A 16,748-nucleotide genomic window follows, 5' to 3' on the forward strand; every position below is an offset into this window, starting at 1 on the left:
CCCAGATACATGAAAGAAAAGTTCATCATTAATTATAGCATGCGACTTACTCTGAACTCTGGACACTGCCATTTTAACTGCAATAAAAAGAGAAAACATTCATATTTACATCATTACCTTTCATCAAATTCTCTAAATGTGCATATCAACACATTTTTACAGAACAATCTACACATCAGTCCTATACTGAGACACAACTTTCACTTTCACCTTTCCTCAGGTATTTGGAGTAAACTCCTCCCCCCAGCCTCTCTAGTTATTAGAAAACCCAGCCACAAAGTCTAAATTGTCTATAGGACTATCATAAAATGTCATGAAAACAAAAATGTACATTTCTGATCTTAATTTAGGTTTAAGGTTAGGCATAAGGTTAGCAGTGTGTAGAATAGGGTTCTAATCAGAAGACCGATCCAGCCAGCAGATGGTAGTGAGGATCTTTAATTATAGTCATATTATCCTGAGCTGGAAAGATTTAACAGTGACTATCAATATTAGCTTCTCTTATCTCTTTGGACACATTCACATGAGTAAATGAGTGAAATTGCTTCCATGACAAATAGTCTCAATGCTTTTCCATCCCCTCCTAACAAAATAAATGTAGCTGACTCCCTTACCTCACCTCGCTCATCAACTCATCCCTGACCGCTGGCTACGTCCCTTCCGTCTTCAAGAGAGCGAGAGTTGCACCCCTTCTGAAAAAACCTACACTCGATCCCTCCGATGTCAACAACTACAGACCAGTATCCCTTCTTTCTTTTCTCTCCAAAACTCTTGAACGTGCCGTCCTTGGCCAGCTCTCCCGCTATCTCTCTCAGAATGACCTTCTTGATCCAAATCAGTCAGGTTTCAAGACTAGTCATTCAACTGAGACTGCTCTTCTCTGTATCACGGAGGCGCTCCGCACTGCTAAAGCTAACTCTCTCTCCTCTGCTCTCATCCTTCTAGACCTATCGGCTGCCTTCGATACTGTGAACCATCAGATCCTCCTCTCCACCCTCTCCGAGTTGGGCATCTCCGGCGCGGCCCACGCTTGACAGGTCGCTCCTACCAGGTGGCGTGGCGGGGCGTGCTCTCACCACTGGTGTCCCCAGGGCTCTGTTCTAGGCCCTCTCCTATTCTCGCTATACACCAAGTCACTTGGCTCTGTCATAACCTCACATGGTCTCTCCTATCATTGCTATGCAGACGACACACAATTAATCTTCTCCTTTCCCCCTTCTGATGACCAGGTGGCGAATCGGCATGTCTGGCAGACATATCCGTGTGGATGACGGATCACCACCTCAAGCTGAACCTCGGCAAGACGGAACTGCTCTTCCTCCCGGGGAAGGACTGCCCGTTCCATGATCTCGCCATCACGGTTGACAACTCCATTGTGTCCTCCTCCCAGAGCGCTAAGAACCTTGGCGTGATCCTGGACAACACCCTGTCGGAACATCAAGGCGGTGGCCCGTGGGGCTCTACAACATCCGTAAAGCCTCACACAGAGTTTGGCACTTGTTACTGCAACTCGCTGTTGGCTGGGCCTGTGCCATTAAACCCCTACAACTCATCCAGGGCGGGCTGGGTTCAACCTTCCCAAGTTCTCTCACGTAACTGGCTTCCAGACTGAGTTTGGTGCTTGCCTACGGTGTGAGGGGAACGGCACCTCAGTACCTCCAGGCTCTGATCAGGCCCTACACCCAAACAAGGGCACTGCGTTCATCCACCTCTGGCCTTTCCCTACCACTGGGGAAGTACAGTTCCCGCTCAGCCCAGTCAAAACTGTTCGCTGCTCTGGCCCCCAATGGTGGAACAAACTCCTCACGGCCAGGACAGCGGAGTCAATCACCACCTTCCGGGACACCTGAAACCCCACCTCTTTAAGGAATATCTAGGATAGGATAAAGTAATCCCTCTCACCCCCTCCCCTGAAAAGATTTAGATGCACTACTGTTCCACTGGAGGTCATAAGGTGAATGCACCAATTTGGTTCTGGATAAGAGCGTCTGCTAAATGTTAAATGTAAATGTAAATGTCTGACTGGTGGTCATTTACTGTCTGAGAAGAGAGTATCTTACCACCTGCTGGTCAATGTTTGGGAACTGCGGGGTGCAAATCAGAAAGTCAGACATACCATATAGGGGGCTGGGGATAAAGGCTGAGTTTGGGTTAGGGTGTGTAGGGGACAGGGGACAGGGCTGGGGGTAAAGGCTGAGTTTGGGTTAGGGTGTGTAGGGGACAGGGCTGGGGGTAAAGACTGAGTTTGGGTTAGGGTGTGTAGGGGACAGGGCTGGGGGTAAAGACTGAGTTTGGGTTAGGGTGTGTAGGGGACAGGGGACAGGGCTTGGGGTATAGACTGAGTTTGGGTTAGGGTGTGTAGGGGACAGGGCTTGGGGTATAGACTGAGTTTGGGTTAGGGTGTGTAGGGGACAGGGCTGGGGGTAAAGGCTGAGTTTGGGTTAGGGTGTGTAGGGGACAGGGGACAGAGCTGGGGGTATAGACTGAGTTTGGGTTAGGGTGTATAGGGGACAGGGGCCAGGGCTGGGGGTAAAGACTGAGTTTGGGTTAGGGTGTGTAGGGGACAGGGCTGGGGGTAAAGACTGAGTTTGGGTTAGGGTGTGTAGGGGACAGGGCTTGGGGTATAGACTGAGATTGGGTTAGGGTGTGTAGGGGACAGGGGACAGGGCTGGGGGTAAAGGCTGATTTTGGGTTAGGGTGTGTAGGGGACAGGGCTGGGGGTAAAGGCTGAGTTTGGGTTAGGGTGTGTAGGGGACAGGGCTGGGGGTAAAGGCTGAGTTTGGGTTAGGGTGTGTAGGGGACAGGGCTGGGGGTAAAGGCTGAGTTTGGGTTAGGGTGTGTAGGGGACAGGGCTGGGGGTAAAGGCTGAGTTTGGGTTAGGGTGTGTAGGGGATAGGGCTGGGGGTAAAGGCTGAGTTTGGGTTAGGGTGTGTAGGGGACAGGGCTGGGGGTAAAGGCTGAGTTTGGGTTAGGGTGTGTAGGGGACAGGGCTGGGGGTAAAGGCTGAGTTTGGGTTAGGGTGTGTAGGGGACAGGGCTGGGGGTAAAGGCTGAGTTTGGGTTAGGGTGTGTAGGGGACAGGGCTGGGGGTAAAGGCTGAGTTTGGGTTAGGGTGTGTAGGGGACAGGGCTGGGGGTAAAGGCTGAGTTTGGGTTAGGGTGTGTAGGGGACAAGGCTGGGGGTAAAGACTGAGTTTGGGTTAGGGTGTGTAGGGGACAGGTCTGGGGTAATGGCTGAGTTTTGGTTAAAACCATTACAATCTGGGCACTTACAGACAGTGATGCTGGATCTTATGTTTTACAGGTAGATATTTAAAGCTGCATTTGATTCCAACTGTTTGTTTTTAAGTTAATTGCCTGAATTACCACCTGCCCTGCTTTTTTACAGCTGATCTGCGCTTCTCTATCTAGACAATATTACCATGTCGTCTTAGAAGGTTACTGGGGATCTGTCCTTCTCTATCTAGACAATATTACCATGTCGTCTTAGAAGGTTACTGGGGATCTGCCCTTCTCTATCTAGACAATATTACCATGTCGTCTTAGAAGGTTACTGGGGATCTGCCCTTCTCTATCTAGACAATATTACCATGTCGTCTTAGAAGGTTACTGGGGATCTGTCCTTCTCTATCTAGACAATATTACCATGTCGTCTTAGAAGGTTACTGGGGATCTGTCCTTCTCTATCTAGACAATATTACCATGTCGTCTTAGAAGGTTACTGGGGATCTGTCCTTCTCTATCTAGACAATATTACCATGTCGTCTTAGAAGGTTACTGGGGATCTGTCCTTCTCTATCTAGACAATATTACCATGTCGTCTTAGAAGGTTACTGGGGATCTGTCCTTCTCTATCTAGACAATATTACCATGTCGTCTTAGAAGGTTACTGGGGATCTGTCCTTCTCTATCTAGACAATATTACCATGTCGTCTTAGAAGGTTACTGGGGATCTGTCCTTCTCTATCTAGACAATATTACCATGTCGTCTTAGAAGGTTACTGGGGATCTGTCCTTCTCTATCTAGACAATATTACCATGTCGTCTTAGAAGGTTACTGGTGATCTGTCCTTCTCTATCTAGACAATATTACCATGTCGTCTTAGAAGGTTACTGGGGATCTGTCCTTCTCTATCTAGACAATATTACCATGTCGTCTTAGAAGGTTACTGGGGATCTGTCCTTCTCTATCTAGACAATATTACCATGTCGTCTTAGAAGGTTACTGGGGATCTGTCCTTCTCTATCTAGACAATATTACCATGTCGTCTTAGAAGGTTACTGGGGATCTGTCCTTCTCTATCTAGACAATATTACCATGTCGTCTTAGAAGGTTACTGGTGATTTGTCATGAACTATTTCTCATTGAGCCCCATTCAGTGAAACAGTTCATTCAGCCTCATTTGCTGCTTTAAAAAAACATAGCTGATATGGATGACTTGCTTAAACAAATGTGGTTTCTACTGACAATGAAGATGGACAAACTATGGCATAATGGGAAGACAAGCGGATAAGAGACAATCAGTCATTTAGATTAAGACATTAATGAGCGAGCCAGGAGGGACGTAGTCAATATATAAAATGGTGCCGATAGAGAGGGAGGAAGTGATTCTGGCCCCGAGGCAACATTCCAGTGTTATTTCTTACTTTGTTAGCCAGACATTTTAGTGTGTTATTACATACAGCCGGGAAGAAGGTGGGGTGTGTGGCTCATTTCTCAATAAAAAGAGAAAACATTCATATTTACATCATTACCATTCATCAAATTCTCTCTTTTGCTCAATCACACAGATACAAACATCCCTTCCTCTTTCTCCAGTCCTCATTGTTTTAAAACAGGACTGTTGTGTCTAGTTTGGAAAGTGAAATATACTGAGATCTCCTCTTACCTTTACTGGTCTTCATGTCATCCACTTCACATTCAAAATAGTTGATTTAAATCTATAACCACTCAAATAGTCACTATATGTGCATTTCTACACGTTTTTACAGAACAATCTACACCTCAGTCCTATCTATACTGAGACACAACTTTCACTTTCACCTTTGCTCAGGTATTTGGAGTAAACTCCTCCCCCCAGCCTCTCTGGTTATTAGAAAACCCAGTCACAAAGTCTAAATTGTCTACAGGCCTATCATTAAATGTAATGAAAACAAAAATGTACATTTCTGATCTTAATTCAGGTTTAAGGTTAGGCATAAGGTTAGCAGTGTGTAGAATAGGGTTCAAATCAGAAGACCGATCCAGCCAGCAGATGGTAGTGATGATCTTTAATTATAGTCATATTATCCTGAGCTGAAAGATTTAACAGTGACTATCAATATTAGCTTCTCTTATCTCTTTGGACACATTAACATGAGTAAATGAGTGAAATTGCTTCCATGACAAATAGTCTCAATGCTTTTCCATCCCCTCCTAACAAAATAAATGTAGCTGACTGGTGGTCATTTACTGTCTGAGAAGAGAGTATCACTACCACCTGCTGGTCAATGTTGGGAACTGCAGTGAATTTACAAATCAGAAAGTCAGACATATGATTTAGGGGGCTGTTGTTGTGGTCAGTCCAGCTCTTTTGGCCCCAAACGGATCTTTAATAAAAATATGTTTTGTATTTTTTCAAGTCAAACAGTTTGTGATAGTTTGACTATGATTGGTGTTAAAACAATTCAATATGAGAGATTTGCATTCGGAAATAAATAACCATTTGCAAATCTGCAGCATCCCACTAAAACATTAAACTGGTCCCTCTTTTCTCTCTCTGCGTTATTACCATGTTATAACCAGCAATGCTGACCTTATTTTGCTTTTATGAGAGATTTGCATTCGGAAATACAAGCTGCCTCACTTTCGAGGAGCTGATGCGGTTTCTTCTCTCTTCTGCTTCTTCTATGATATCATGGCGTTCTGCAAACAATCATGTAAGTGCATCACCTACTGTGCTAGAAAGTACTATCAATCATGATATGCCCAATTCTGTATATGAAAATAAAAACCAAATAAATCACTACTAACTTCTACCACAACCTCCTTTTCCTTGTCCCATTGCGCGCTAGTGACTCCTGAAGCGGTCCCTGCGGTTGCAGCTATGAGACAAGACTGTAACTACCAATTGGACACCACGCAATTGTAGGTTGACTTACTACAGGAGCAGCTATGGAAGCTCCATCAGTCTGACAGTAGGTTCACTTACTACAGGAGCAGCTATGGAAGCTCCATCAGTCTGTCAGTAGGTTCACTTACTACAGGAGCAGCTATGGAAGCTCCATCAGTCTGACAGTAGGTTCACTTACTACAGGAGCAGCTATGGAAGCTCCATCAGTCTGACAGTAGGTTTACTTACTACAGGAGCAGCTATGGAAGCTCCATCAGTCTGACAGTAGGTTTACTTACTACAGGAGCAGCTATGGAAGCTCCATCAGTCTGACAGTAGGTCCACTTACTACAGGAACAGCTATGGAAGCTCCATCAGTCTGACAGTAGGTCCACTTACTACAGGAGCAGCTATGGAAGCTCCATCAGTCTGACAGTAGGTTCACTTACTACAGGAGCAGCTATGGAAGCTCCATCAGTCTGACAGTAGGTTCACTTACTACAGGAGCAGCTATGGAAGCTCCATCAGTCTGACAGTAGGTTCACTTACTACAGGAACAGCTATGGAAGCTCCATCAGTCTGACTGTAGGTCCACTTACTACAGGAGCAGCTATGGAAGCTCCATCAGTCTGACAGTAGGTTCACTTACTACAGGAACAGCTATGGAAGCTCCATCAGTCTGACAGTAGGTCCACTTACTACAGGAGCAGCTATGGAAGCTCCATCAGTCTGACAGTAGGTTCACTTACTACAGGAGCAGCTATGGAAGCTCCATCAGTCTGACAGTAGGTTCACTTACTACAGGAGCAGCTATGGAAGCTCCATCAGTCTGACAGTAGGTTCACTTACTACAGGAGCAGCTATGGAAGCTCCATCAGTCTGACAGTAGGTTCACTTACTACAGGAGCAGCTATGGAAGCTCCATCAGTCTGACAGTAGGTTCACTTAATACAGGAGCAGCTATGGAAGCTCCATCAGTCTGACAGTAGGTTCACTTACTACAGGAGCAGCTATGGAAGCTCCATCAGTCTGACAGTAGGTTCACTTACTACAGGAACAGCTATGGAAGCTCCATCAGTCTGACTGTAGGTCCACTTACTACAGGAGCAGCTATGGAAGCTCCATCAGTCTGACAGTAGGTTCACTTACTACAGGAACAGCTATGGAAGCTCCATCAGTCTGACAGTAGGTCCACTTACTACAGGAGCAGCTATGGAAGCTCCATCAGTCTGACAGTAGGTTTACTTACTACAGGAGCAGCTATGGAAGCTCCATCAGTCTGACAGTAGGTCCACTTACTACAGGAACAGCTATGGAAGCTCCATCAGTCTGACAGTAGGTCCACTTACTACAGGAGCAGCTATGGAAGCTCCATCAGTCTGACAGTAGGTTCACTTACTACAGGAGCAGCTATGGAAGCTCCATCAGTCTGACAGTAGGTTCACTTACTACAGGAGCAGCTATGGAAGCTCCATCAGTCTGACAGTAGGTTCACTTACTACAGGAACAGCTATGGAAGCTCCATCAGTCTGACTGTAGGTCCACTTACTACAGGAGCAGCTATGGAAGCTCCATCAGTCTGACAGTAGGTCCACTTACTACAGGAGCAGCTATGGAAGCTCCATCAGTCTGACAGTAGGTTCACTTACTACAGGAGCAGCTATGGAAGCTCCATCAGTCTGACAGTAGGTTCACTTACTACAGGAGCAGCTATGGAAGCTCCATCAGTCTGACAGTAGGTTCACTTACTACAGGAGCAGCTATGGAAGCTCCATCAGTCTGACAGTAGGTTCACTTACTACAGGAGCAGCTATGGAAGCTCCATCAGTCTGACAGTAGGTTCACTTAATACAGGAGCAGCTATGGAAGCTCCATCAGTCTGACAGTAGGTTCACTTACTACAGGAGCAGCTATGGAAGCTCCATCAGTCTGACAGTAGGTTCACTTACTACAGGAACAGCTATGGAAGCTCCATCAGTCTGACTGTAGGTCCACTTACTACAGGAGCAGCTATGGAAGCTCCATCAGTCTGACAGTAGGTTCACTTACTACAGGAACAGCTATGGAAGCTCCATCAGTCTGACAGTAGGTCCACTTACTACAGGAGCAGCTATGGAAGCTCCATCAGTCTGACAGTAGGTTCACTTACTACAGGAGCAGCTATGGAAGCTCCATCAGTCTGACAGTAGGTTCACTTACTACAGGAGCAGCTATGGAAGCTCCATCAGTCTGACAGTAGGTTCACTTACTACAGGAGCAGCTATGGAACTCCATCAGTCTGACAGTAGGTTCACTTACTACAGGAGCAGCTATGGAAGCTCCATCAGTCTGACTGTAGGTTCACTTACTACAGGAGCAGCTATGGAAGCTCCATCAGTCTGACAGTAGGTTCACTTACTACAGGAGCAGCTATGGAAGCTCCATCAGTCTGACTGTAGGTTCACTTACTACAGGAGCAGCTATGGAAGCTCCATTAGTCTGTGATAGAGGAATTCTAAATTCCTTTATGTTTTATTGCCAAAACCAATTTGCACTCATTTCTAATTCATTAATGAATTGTAAGTTCATTAATTATGCATGAAGTAGATTGAGACCAGTCTTAAAAGCCAAAAGTAACAGTGTTTATTACAAGAGAGTACTAAATGCTTACACACATTTCCACAGGTTATAAACTGAAAATGACGTCAGCGTTTTCCAAACCTTCCATTTCACAAACAGAGGGCCCCTCTAGCTCTTGAGCCCTCGCGTTATCAGCACGAAGTCAAGGCCAGTCAGCATAAATCAACATTCCCGACAATCTGGAGATGGCCCGTTCCCACCACCTGGAGATTTGTACAACTGAATGAACTAAGGAACAGACCTTCATTTTTACTAAACTCCTGATAACATTATATACAATTGGGAATGGGAGCAAGAGAGAAAATTCACATGTACAGTACATTACAGCATTTGGACTAGTCAGTTCTGATTGGAATGTATACATAATTAGTCATTTCAACCATAATTTCCTCTATCAAGCCTCCCTTTGATCAAATATTATACATTCAAATCTACAAAATAAAAATATTATTATAAATGTTTACCCGACTCTTCACCCATCATTAATCAAATCTAACCTTAACTCCAACTGTTTTTAAACCTACATCAGAATCATAACTTCTCTTTCAGGATTTTTATTTTATTTTTTTACAATCTTTATTAAAAAACTGTTTAATCATTGAAACAAATTACAATCTAATTCCCCTTCATCTCAACACTATTCTCATCAAACATAAATTCCCCACAAATGACAGATCCAGATTCGTCTACTTCCTCTGTAGACATGCCTTCAGTCCTCCACAGGTCAGAACCTGGAATCGGCCCATAACGCACCATCTGTAGTGTCATTGATCTCTCCAGAGTCCTGGAAACAAGGCCTCGCACACAGGGAATTAGACAACAGCCGCATAAAATTAAAACAGTCATGCAGGTGGATGCCGCCCATAACACAGTGATCATAACATTTTTCCATTTTCCAAATGTACTATCAAACCAATTAGTCAGGGAAGTATTCACCCCAGAGTTTTCTGCCAACCCGTGAGCCAGGGTGGTCAAACCAGCTGAGGCTTCGGGCACTGATTCGTCCGGAGCTGTGTTACCCCGGGATGTAAGACATGGTCCTGATTATCACGCCCACTTTCCCCTTTTATCTAATGCAATTCTATTCTGTCAGGTCTTCCAGCTGGTTGCTTCAGTCTGTTCTACAAAACCTTTAATTACACCTTTGGTATTCCTGCTAAAGCGCTGTTGATTATCATAACTATAATTAATCCAGTCCACGCTCTTGTAAGAGTAGAACCCCGAAAATGCTTGACTCTAATCCTGCTAGTATCTGATTTCTTGCCTTGAACTCATTCGGCACACCTCGTGGAACCCCAATGTTATCAATATATACTCTGTCGTCAAAAGACCCAGATGGAGCTTCTCTTCTCTCGTTTGTCTAACTTCATGTCTTGGTGTTGTATGAGTGTAAAAGGCATTCCTAACCAGTCCAATCAGTCGGCAATACTGGCCACAAACTCATTCCCCCGCACAACCACCAGATGTCGCCCTGGCCCACTTCAACATATTGAAATCTCCAGAGTTCAACCAGCCTGTCAAATCAGACATGGTCTCGTCAGTGGTAATATTCTCTGTCCTATTGCGAGTACTAACTTCCCCCACGTATTTCCCATGTGTACTGTATCGGGCCAAACAGTAATATTCTCCTCTCGTCACGGTAAAGGGAGGAAGTCTTGATTTAAGGGGAACCTGGGGATATAAATAGTGCAAATCAATACAACTGTCATTATCTGGCATTCCTGCTTTCATGAACAGCTTTACAATACATGCCATTCCCTTAGGGGAATTAATTCCGTTCAGTGGGAAAGGGATAGTTGTTAACTGGGGTTTAGCGTTCGCACAGGCATAACATTCTTCTTTAGCCACTGATCTGGCCGTATATTGAATCCATTCCAACCATAAGTTGGACTCCCCAAACCCAGTCTCCACCTCTATAACTTCTTTAAGGTCTTTGGTCTGAACTATTCGTACTGGTCCTTTACCCTGGATGATTACACTAGGAATAGCCGTTGTGTTAGAGGGATTGGTTGAACTTCGGCCAATCATATTCTCCTTATCGACTCTAACTTCTGCCACCTGGAACGGTACCATAGTATCAGTTGAAAACTGGTCGAAGCCCACATACCATAACCCGAGGTCCTGAGTATTGACCGCCTTAATGTTAATTTGCACCTTTATACAATACTTCCTCTGCTCGGGAACACAGTCCAAAACGCCAACCCTTACTATACTCCACCTGGTCCCAAATTGAGTGTATGGGTTTACGTAGCCATCCCTTTCAGTGTGAGCTATGACATGGCTCCACGAATTAAACGGTGATTTACACAAATACTTCCCATAGAGTCCCATGGTTCTAGACTGCCAAGGAGTGAATGACCCCAATTGGTCTACACAAAATTCTACTGAGAGATCCTTGCCCAATTCCACCCTCACTTCCTTACTGTTTTGTTTCAGTGACCTTTTGAGAATCTTTGGTAACATCCCATTTCCCTCATCTAGCACATGAGTCAAATTATCCTCTTTGGCATTTTCCGGGGGATCATGGTGAATCAGGAATATGGCCCCCACAATAAAACAGCTCAGGACGGTCAGTGCACACGTGAAGCCCCACCCTCTCCCCGAGAACATATCAACAGCCAGAGGCCAAGCCATCACTTCACTTCTATGAACGCTCACAGCTGGGGAAAGGTCGGGTGTAGGGAATCTTCAGAAGGAGTTTGACCCCCGTTCCATATGGGTCACGGTTCCTCTTCTACTCCTGTGATTGTTCGATAGTGTTAGTGTGTCTTACCCTCTTACAATGTGTGACATGCACCCAGGTAGCTCTTTCGGCTAATCTCACAGCGAAGGCAGTCACCAGTAGTACTTGGAATGGTCCCTCCCACCGAGGCTGCTTCCAGTTTTTTTTCTTTAGTGATTGGACCCAGACCGTCTCCTGGTTGAATCTCGTGTGCCACCTCCTTCTGTAGTTCTCCTGCTGGGCATAAAACTGTTGACATACGGGTTTGGTTAATAAAACAGTTTCTTATTCGTTCTGTTTATTAGCTAAAAAAAATTGTATTAGTTAATTATCCCGTAGGTCACATCCTATTCTAGAACACTATTTACCCATCCCCCCTTTGTTACCTGGCTCTGCCCAGGTAACAACCTTGCCTTATTCTTACACAATGACTTAGGTAAGATTTAGTGAATTATCCTTATGTCTGACATTTTCATTTAGGAGTGTCCCTTTCATTTCCCACATGTCCAATTCTCGCTTTTGTCTCCACTCAGTAACTGTTATCTACACACTATGTTATCTTTGCTCGTCCTGGCTCACCTTCTAAAACTTATCTGCTCTCCAACCTTCAAGGTCTCTGCAGTGCGGGGGAGGGCTCTTCTCTCTGCCTGTGGCTCTGTTTTTCACATTCCCAAATTTGAACTACATGCCTCACTGTTTGGCTTTCTAAACTCATGGATTTTCTTTTAGAAAGAACATGTCTATGATCGACTTTTCTCTAAAGTCCTTACATTTCCTTAATCAATCTATCTTAATCCTAACAATAATCCTAAATCATCATAGATGTCCTATATTCCTGTTAAATGTAATACTATTTAAAAACTTATAATCTAATAAATGCTAACCATATTAAAAATCCTTCCTACACTAACAAGCCCTCTCCTTGGGGACCCTCAGTATTCTATCTGACAATAACATGGATTTAATATGTGTTGCAAAGTGGGGAATATAACCCATCTGGTCCTCTCAGCTATTCCTATCCTGCACCAGGTGGGCACCATGCCACCCTTCACGACAGGGAGAACAAACATACATGGGTCATCCTCAGTCAGTCTCATCCTCCCCTGAAAGCATGCTTCACCTCAGCCTCTCCAACTGGAGCATCAAGCAAAGGAAACCTATCCACCTTTGTGGGATCCCCTATGCCATAGGGATATCCTCTTATCCAATCCCAGAACTGTCCCAAGTTGGTTATCATGTAATCCCCATACGGACACCCTCCCCCATTACACAGGTAATGTCCCCCGTCTTTTGACACTCCTGTACACGAGTGTTAAAACCAAACAAAAACATCTCAATTTCTTCCCTGCCCTGTTGGCTCAAAATATGTTATCTTCCCCTATTTATTCTCAATGATAAATATGACTTTCTCTCTGTTACAATACCAAATCCCTAATAGCCCATTCAAAAAACTTCACAGCTAATGTTATAAGACAGAATCCTGAACCCCTTTCTCATTTGTGGCTCAAACAGTAATTCTAAGCCCTCAACCAAAACTGCTTCATTTCTAATGAATTTACCTTAAAACTAGTAACTCAATATGACTCCATTCATTATACAAATGACTCTCCCCTGAGGCTGATCAGACCTCAGAAGCCAGTCATGATAAGGTCAAAAGGTCATACCATATTAGACATAAAGAACCCTTTATCCTTACAATAGAAATAGTCACCTGTGTAATTAAAACCCATAAAATAACATCTCATAAGGTTCCATATGTGAGCGTGCCTCTTTAAAATACCCTTGCACTAAAACAAACAGTTCTAACAGTTGTTTCATGTGTATAATTTGCAGACCTTTTTCAATTTGGTCGTTTAAAGCTGCTCTCTCCCCCACTCTTCCCAAAGTTATAATCCCAGGAGGCCTCTAAAGTGAGACACCACTCACCTAACTCTCATTCACTAATGCTACCTCGAATCAGAGACTCAATAAGTGAACTATAACTAAAACCTAATGATAATTCCCCTTTGACTCAAATCATTAATCATAAGTTTTAAACATCGTCTACGGATATGTTTACTTAAACGAACATGCTACCTTTAGATACAATTAACCCGATAACATTATTATCCAATGCATTACTTTTTCTCTCTGCCGCAAATGTCGTACATTTCACAGTGTAAGGAATCCGTCATTTAATCCCCGATATTTAATAAATATGCATTCGCATTCTCTCATGGCTCCTTTAATTAACTTATTTTTTGGGTATCTCCCATCCGTCCCAGAACAAAGAGTTCTACCTAAACCCGCCAGAACACACGGTTCAACTAAGTTAAATCAAACCCTAAAATTGACCATAACCAGTAAACAAATAAACAAAACACTTTTATATCAACTTCTGAAAGGTTACTCGAAGCCTCGATACACCAACTAACAGCCATACGATTTGCTCCGTTATCCCCAGTCCCTGGTGACAAAAGTGCCTCGCTAGTGACGTCATCATCAAGCGCTCAACCTGCCAATTCGTAGCGACTTCAAATGAATTGTAAATAATTCTTGTTCGATTAACCAAACCTAATTTATCACATCTGTTCAAATCCTGAATTATAATTTACCACCCCAACCATCAACTCTAAATTCGCCAATTTTATAAAAGCTTTTCGATGGGCATAAATCATAATTGTCTCTTTGTTATCATTTAGAATCCATTTTGCTCTAAATACCTGTCTCGTCTTTGACTTAGTATTTTAATTACAACTCTATTCCCAATACGTTATTCACTTGTCTAATTACAACTCAGACCAGCATTAGTGAGTGCACGCCTTAAAAATGCCTTGTCTCTGGGAACAGGGAAATCCCCTTAATTAACCCAAACGTTTACTCCTACAACGACACCCAATAATTCTTATGATCCCTTCACGTTGTTTGTTTTAAATCTCTTGATGTTTCATGTAACTTATTTTTCTATCTTTGAATTGTCGTCCCACAATATTTTTTCCCCACTGTCATACACTCAAACCACTGTGATTACCGTGCACTGTCCCTTTAAGATAAGACTTTTCATTTGTTCCCCACAATGAGGTCGGAAAACAGATCATTTTTAGAATACGTTACTTTTTGTTCAAATTCACTACCTTAACCAAAAATCAATAATCAGAAAAACAATCACAACTTTTTACGATTAAACTATTCTTACCTAATTTAGAGTCCAAAACGTTGCACTATATAGCCCCATTGAGTGTCTAGCAATTCCGTTGCTGGCTATAGCCACAAATCTGCCTGCCTTTGTAAAATATATATTCCCTATTCAGATTGAGTTCAGTTTTAAATTCTAATCATCAGAGTAAACCCAACCAAACTTCTCAACTTACTATACCCTAACATTTAAACGTACCATGTTTTTGTGTTCAACTTCTCATATCCCAAATAGCCCGAAATTATCGTATCTCTCCGTTATCCCCTATTTAACTTTAGGTAACTCTCTCTTCTATGATACATTTATTTGAATACGACTCCCATCTCAATACATTATTCCACCAGATCATTTTGGGCGAAATAGCGTTTTACATCGAAATTGTCTCGCCGTTATTTTTAATGACTTCTCTTTTCGATTCTATCTAGAACACATAATATCCGTTCAGTTATAACTTTGGCAAGCACTGGCGACCGTATTTTTCAGGCAAAACATGCAAATAGGTCAATTACGATCTAAAATCAATTTTAGATTTAATTGTTAGACTCCCCTCTGCATGGAAATATCCTGTCTATAGATATGGCTTTTATCTAATTTCTTTAGATTTTTAATTCCCTCTCCTCCTTATTCGGCTAACCAATCCTTCCTTTTCTGTCTTAATCTCTCATGATTAAGTTTAGCTCTTTTATGGAAATCTTACCAATAGTTTTGACTTTTGAATCAGATTTTTAGGTCTAACCAACAACTATAAGCCCAGGGTTTGTAAGGCCCTAGTTAAAATCTTATTTTCCGGTTGTGTCAGTAAAGAACTCTAATAATCGTTATCTCACGCCACTAATTGTTAGATTCCCCTCTCGCATGGAAACATCATGTCTATAGATATGGCTTTTATCTCATTTCTTTAGATTTAAGTTTCCCTCTCCTCCTCATTTGGATATTTTCCGTAGTATTAGTTGAATCGGGACGGTGATCAATACTGCCACTATTTAAATGACCCATCCAGTTATCTTGCGCCTTCTTGCCGTCTCTCTACGCTCAGTATTTGTACAAAATCACCGTCCTATCTCCCAGTACCTATTTAATATCCCTTCTTAATCTCGGGCTGGTGTGCCTCTCATGACTAAGTTTTAGTTTATTTACGGTAGTGCACATTACCACAGGTTATTTTCGAACCTGCTTCCATGTATATCGGTTCTACAAAACCCATTGTATGATGATCATACATCCCTGTGGGGATGGCAAAGTTCTCACTATTGATGAATTCTCAGAACATCAATTAAAGAACTCAAATCCCCCCAAAATCAAGAATAAAGGCTACTTTACCTGGCTGCCGGCTGGGAAGCACTGTTCGTTTGAATCTAGTCACTCTCTCTGTCCTCTGTGATAATACGCAGGCCTGTTTCAATTTTAACCTCAATTCAGAGGTCAGGTCTTTAGTAAAACGAGTCAAAAACTCGTCCGTGCACGTTTTCCAGCGTACTACCTCCAGGCACAGTGAGAGATATTTAGATCCGGCACTCGAAGGACCAAATTGATAGAGGAATTCTAAATTCCTTTATGTTTTATTGCCAAAACCAATTTGCACTCATTTCTAATTCATTAATGAATTGTAAGTTCATTAATTATGCATGAAGTAGATTGAGACCAGTCTTAAAAGCCAAAAGTAACAGCGTTTATTACAAGAGAGTACTAAATGCTTACACACATTTCCACAGGTTATAAACTGAAAATGACGTCAGCGTTTTCCAAACCTTCCATTTCACAAACAGAGGGCCCCTCTAGCTCTTGAGCCCTCGCGTTATCAGCACGAAGTCAAGGCCAGTCAGCATAAATCAACATTCCCGACAATCTGGAGATGGCCCGTTCCCACCACCTGGAGATTTGTACAACTGAATGAACTAAGGAACAGACCTTCATTGTTACTAAACTCCTGACAACATTATATACAATTGGGAATGGGAGCAAGAGAGAAAATTCACATGTACAGTACATTATAGCATTTGGACTAGTCAGTTCTGATTGGAATGTATACATAATTAGTCATTTCAACCATAATTTCCTCTATCAGTCTGACAGTAGGTTCACTTACTACAGGAACAGCTATGGAAGCTCCATCAGTCTGACAGTAGGTTCACTTACTACAGG

The 16,748-nt window shown here is 43.1% G+C and overlaps 1 protein-coding gene and 1 long non-coding RNA gene across 3 annotated transcripts in view; both read right to left on the reverse strand.

Moving 5' to 3' along the window:
• LOC115124099 (butyrophilin-like protein 1) overlaps positions 1-16,748 on the reverse strand; it is a 110,056-nt gene that overhangs the window by 21,954 nt on the left and 71,354 nt on the right. Inside the window, exons 1-2 of one of the 2 annotated variants that reach the window (XM_029653472.2) lie at positions 4,888-5,001; positions 51-77 (exon numbers count right to left, since the gene is read on the reverse strand). In XM_029653472.2, coding sequence (XP_029509332.1) covers positions 51-77; positions 4,888-4,903 — 43 coding nt within the window. In that variant the 5' untranslated portion in view covers positions 4,904-5,001. Of the gene's footprint in view, positions 1-50; positions 78-4,887; positions 5,002-16,748 lie in introns of those variants that run through there. The other variant, XR_010461428.1, reaches the window with a different exon arrangement.
• On the reverse strand, positions 8,690-16,663 carry LOC135565255 (uncharacterized). Its single transcript, XR_010461422.1, has 2 exons — positions 15,927-16,663; positions 8,690-11,680 (listed from the first exon to the last, which is right to left on the reverse strand). It is a non-coding gene; the product is annotated as an uncharacterized LOC135565255 (long non-coding RNA).

This window comes from Oncorhynchus nerka, linkage group LG27, assembly GCF_034236695.1.
Source record: "Oncorhynchus nerka isolate Pitt River linkage group LG27, Oner_Uvic_2.0, whole genome shotgun sequence".
NCBI classification, from domain to species: domain Eukaryota; kingdom Metazoa; phylum Chordata; class Actinopteri; order Salmoniformes; family Salmonidae; genus Oncorhynchus; species Oncorhynchus nerka.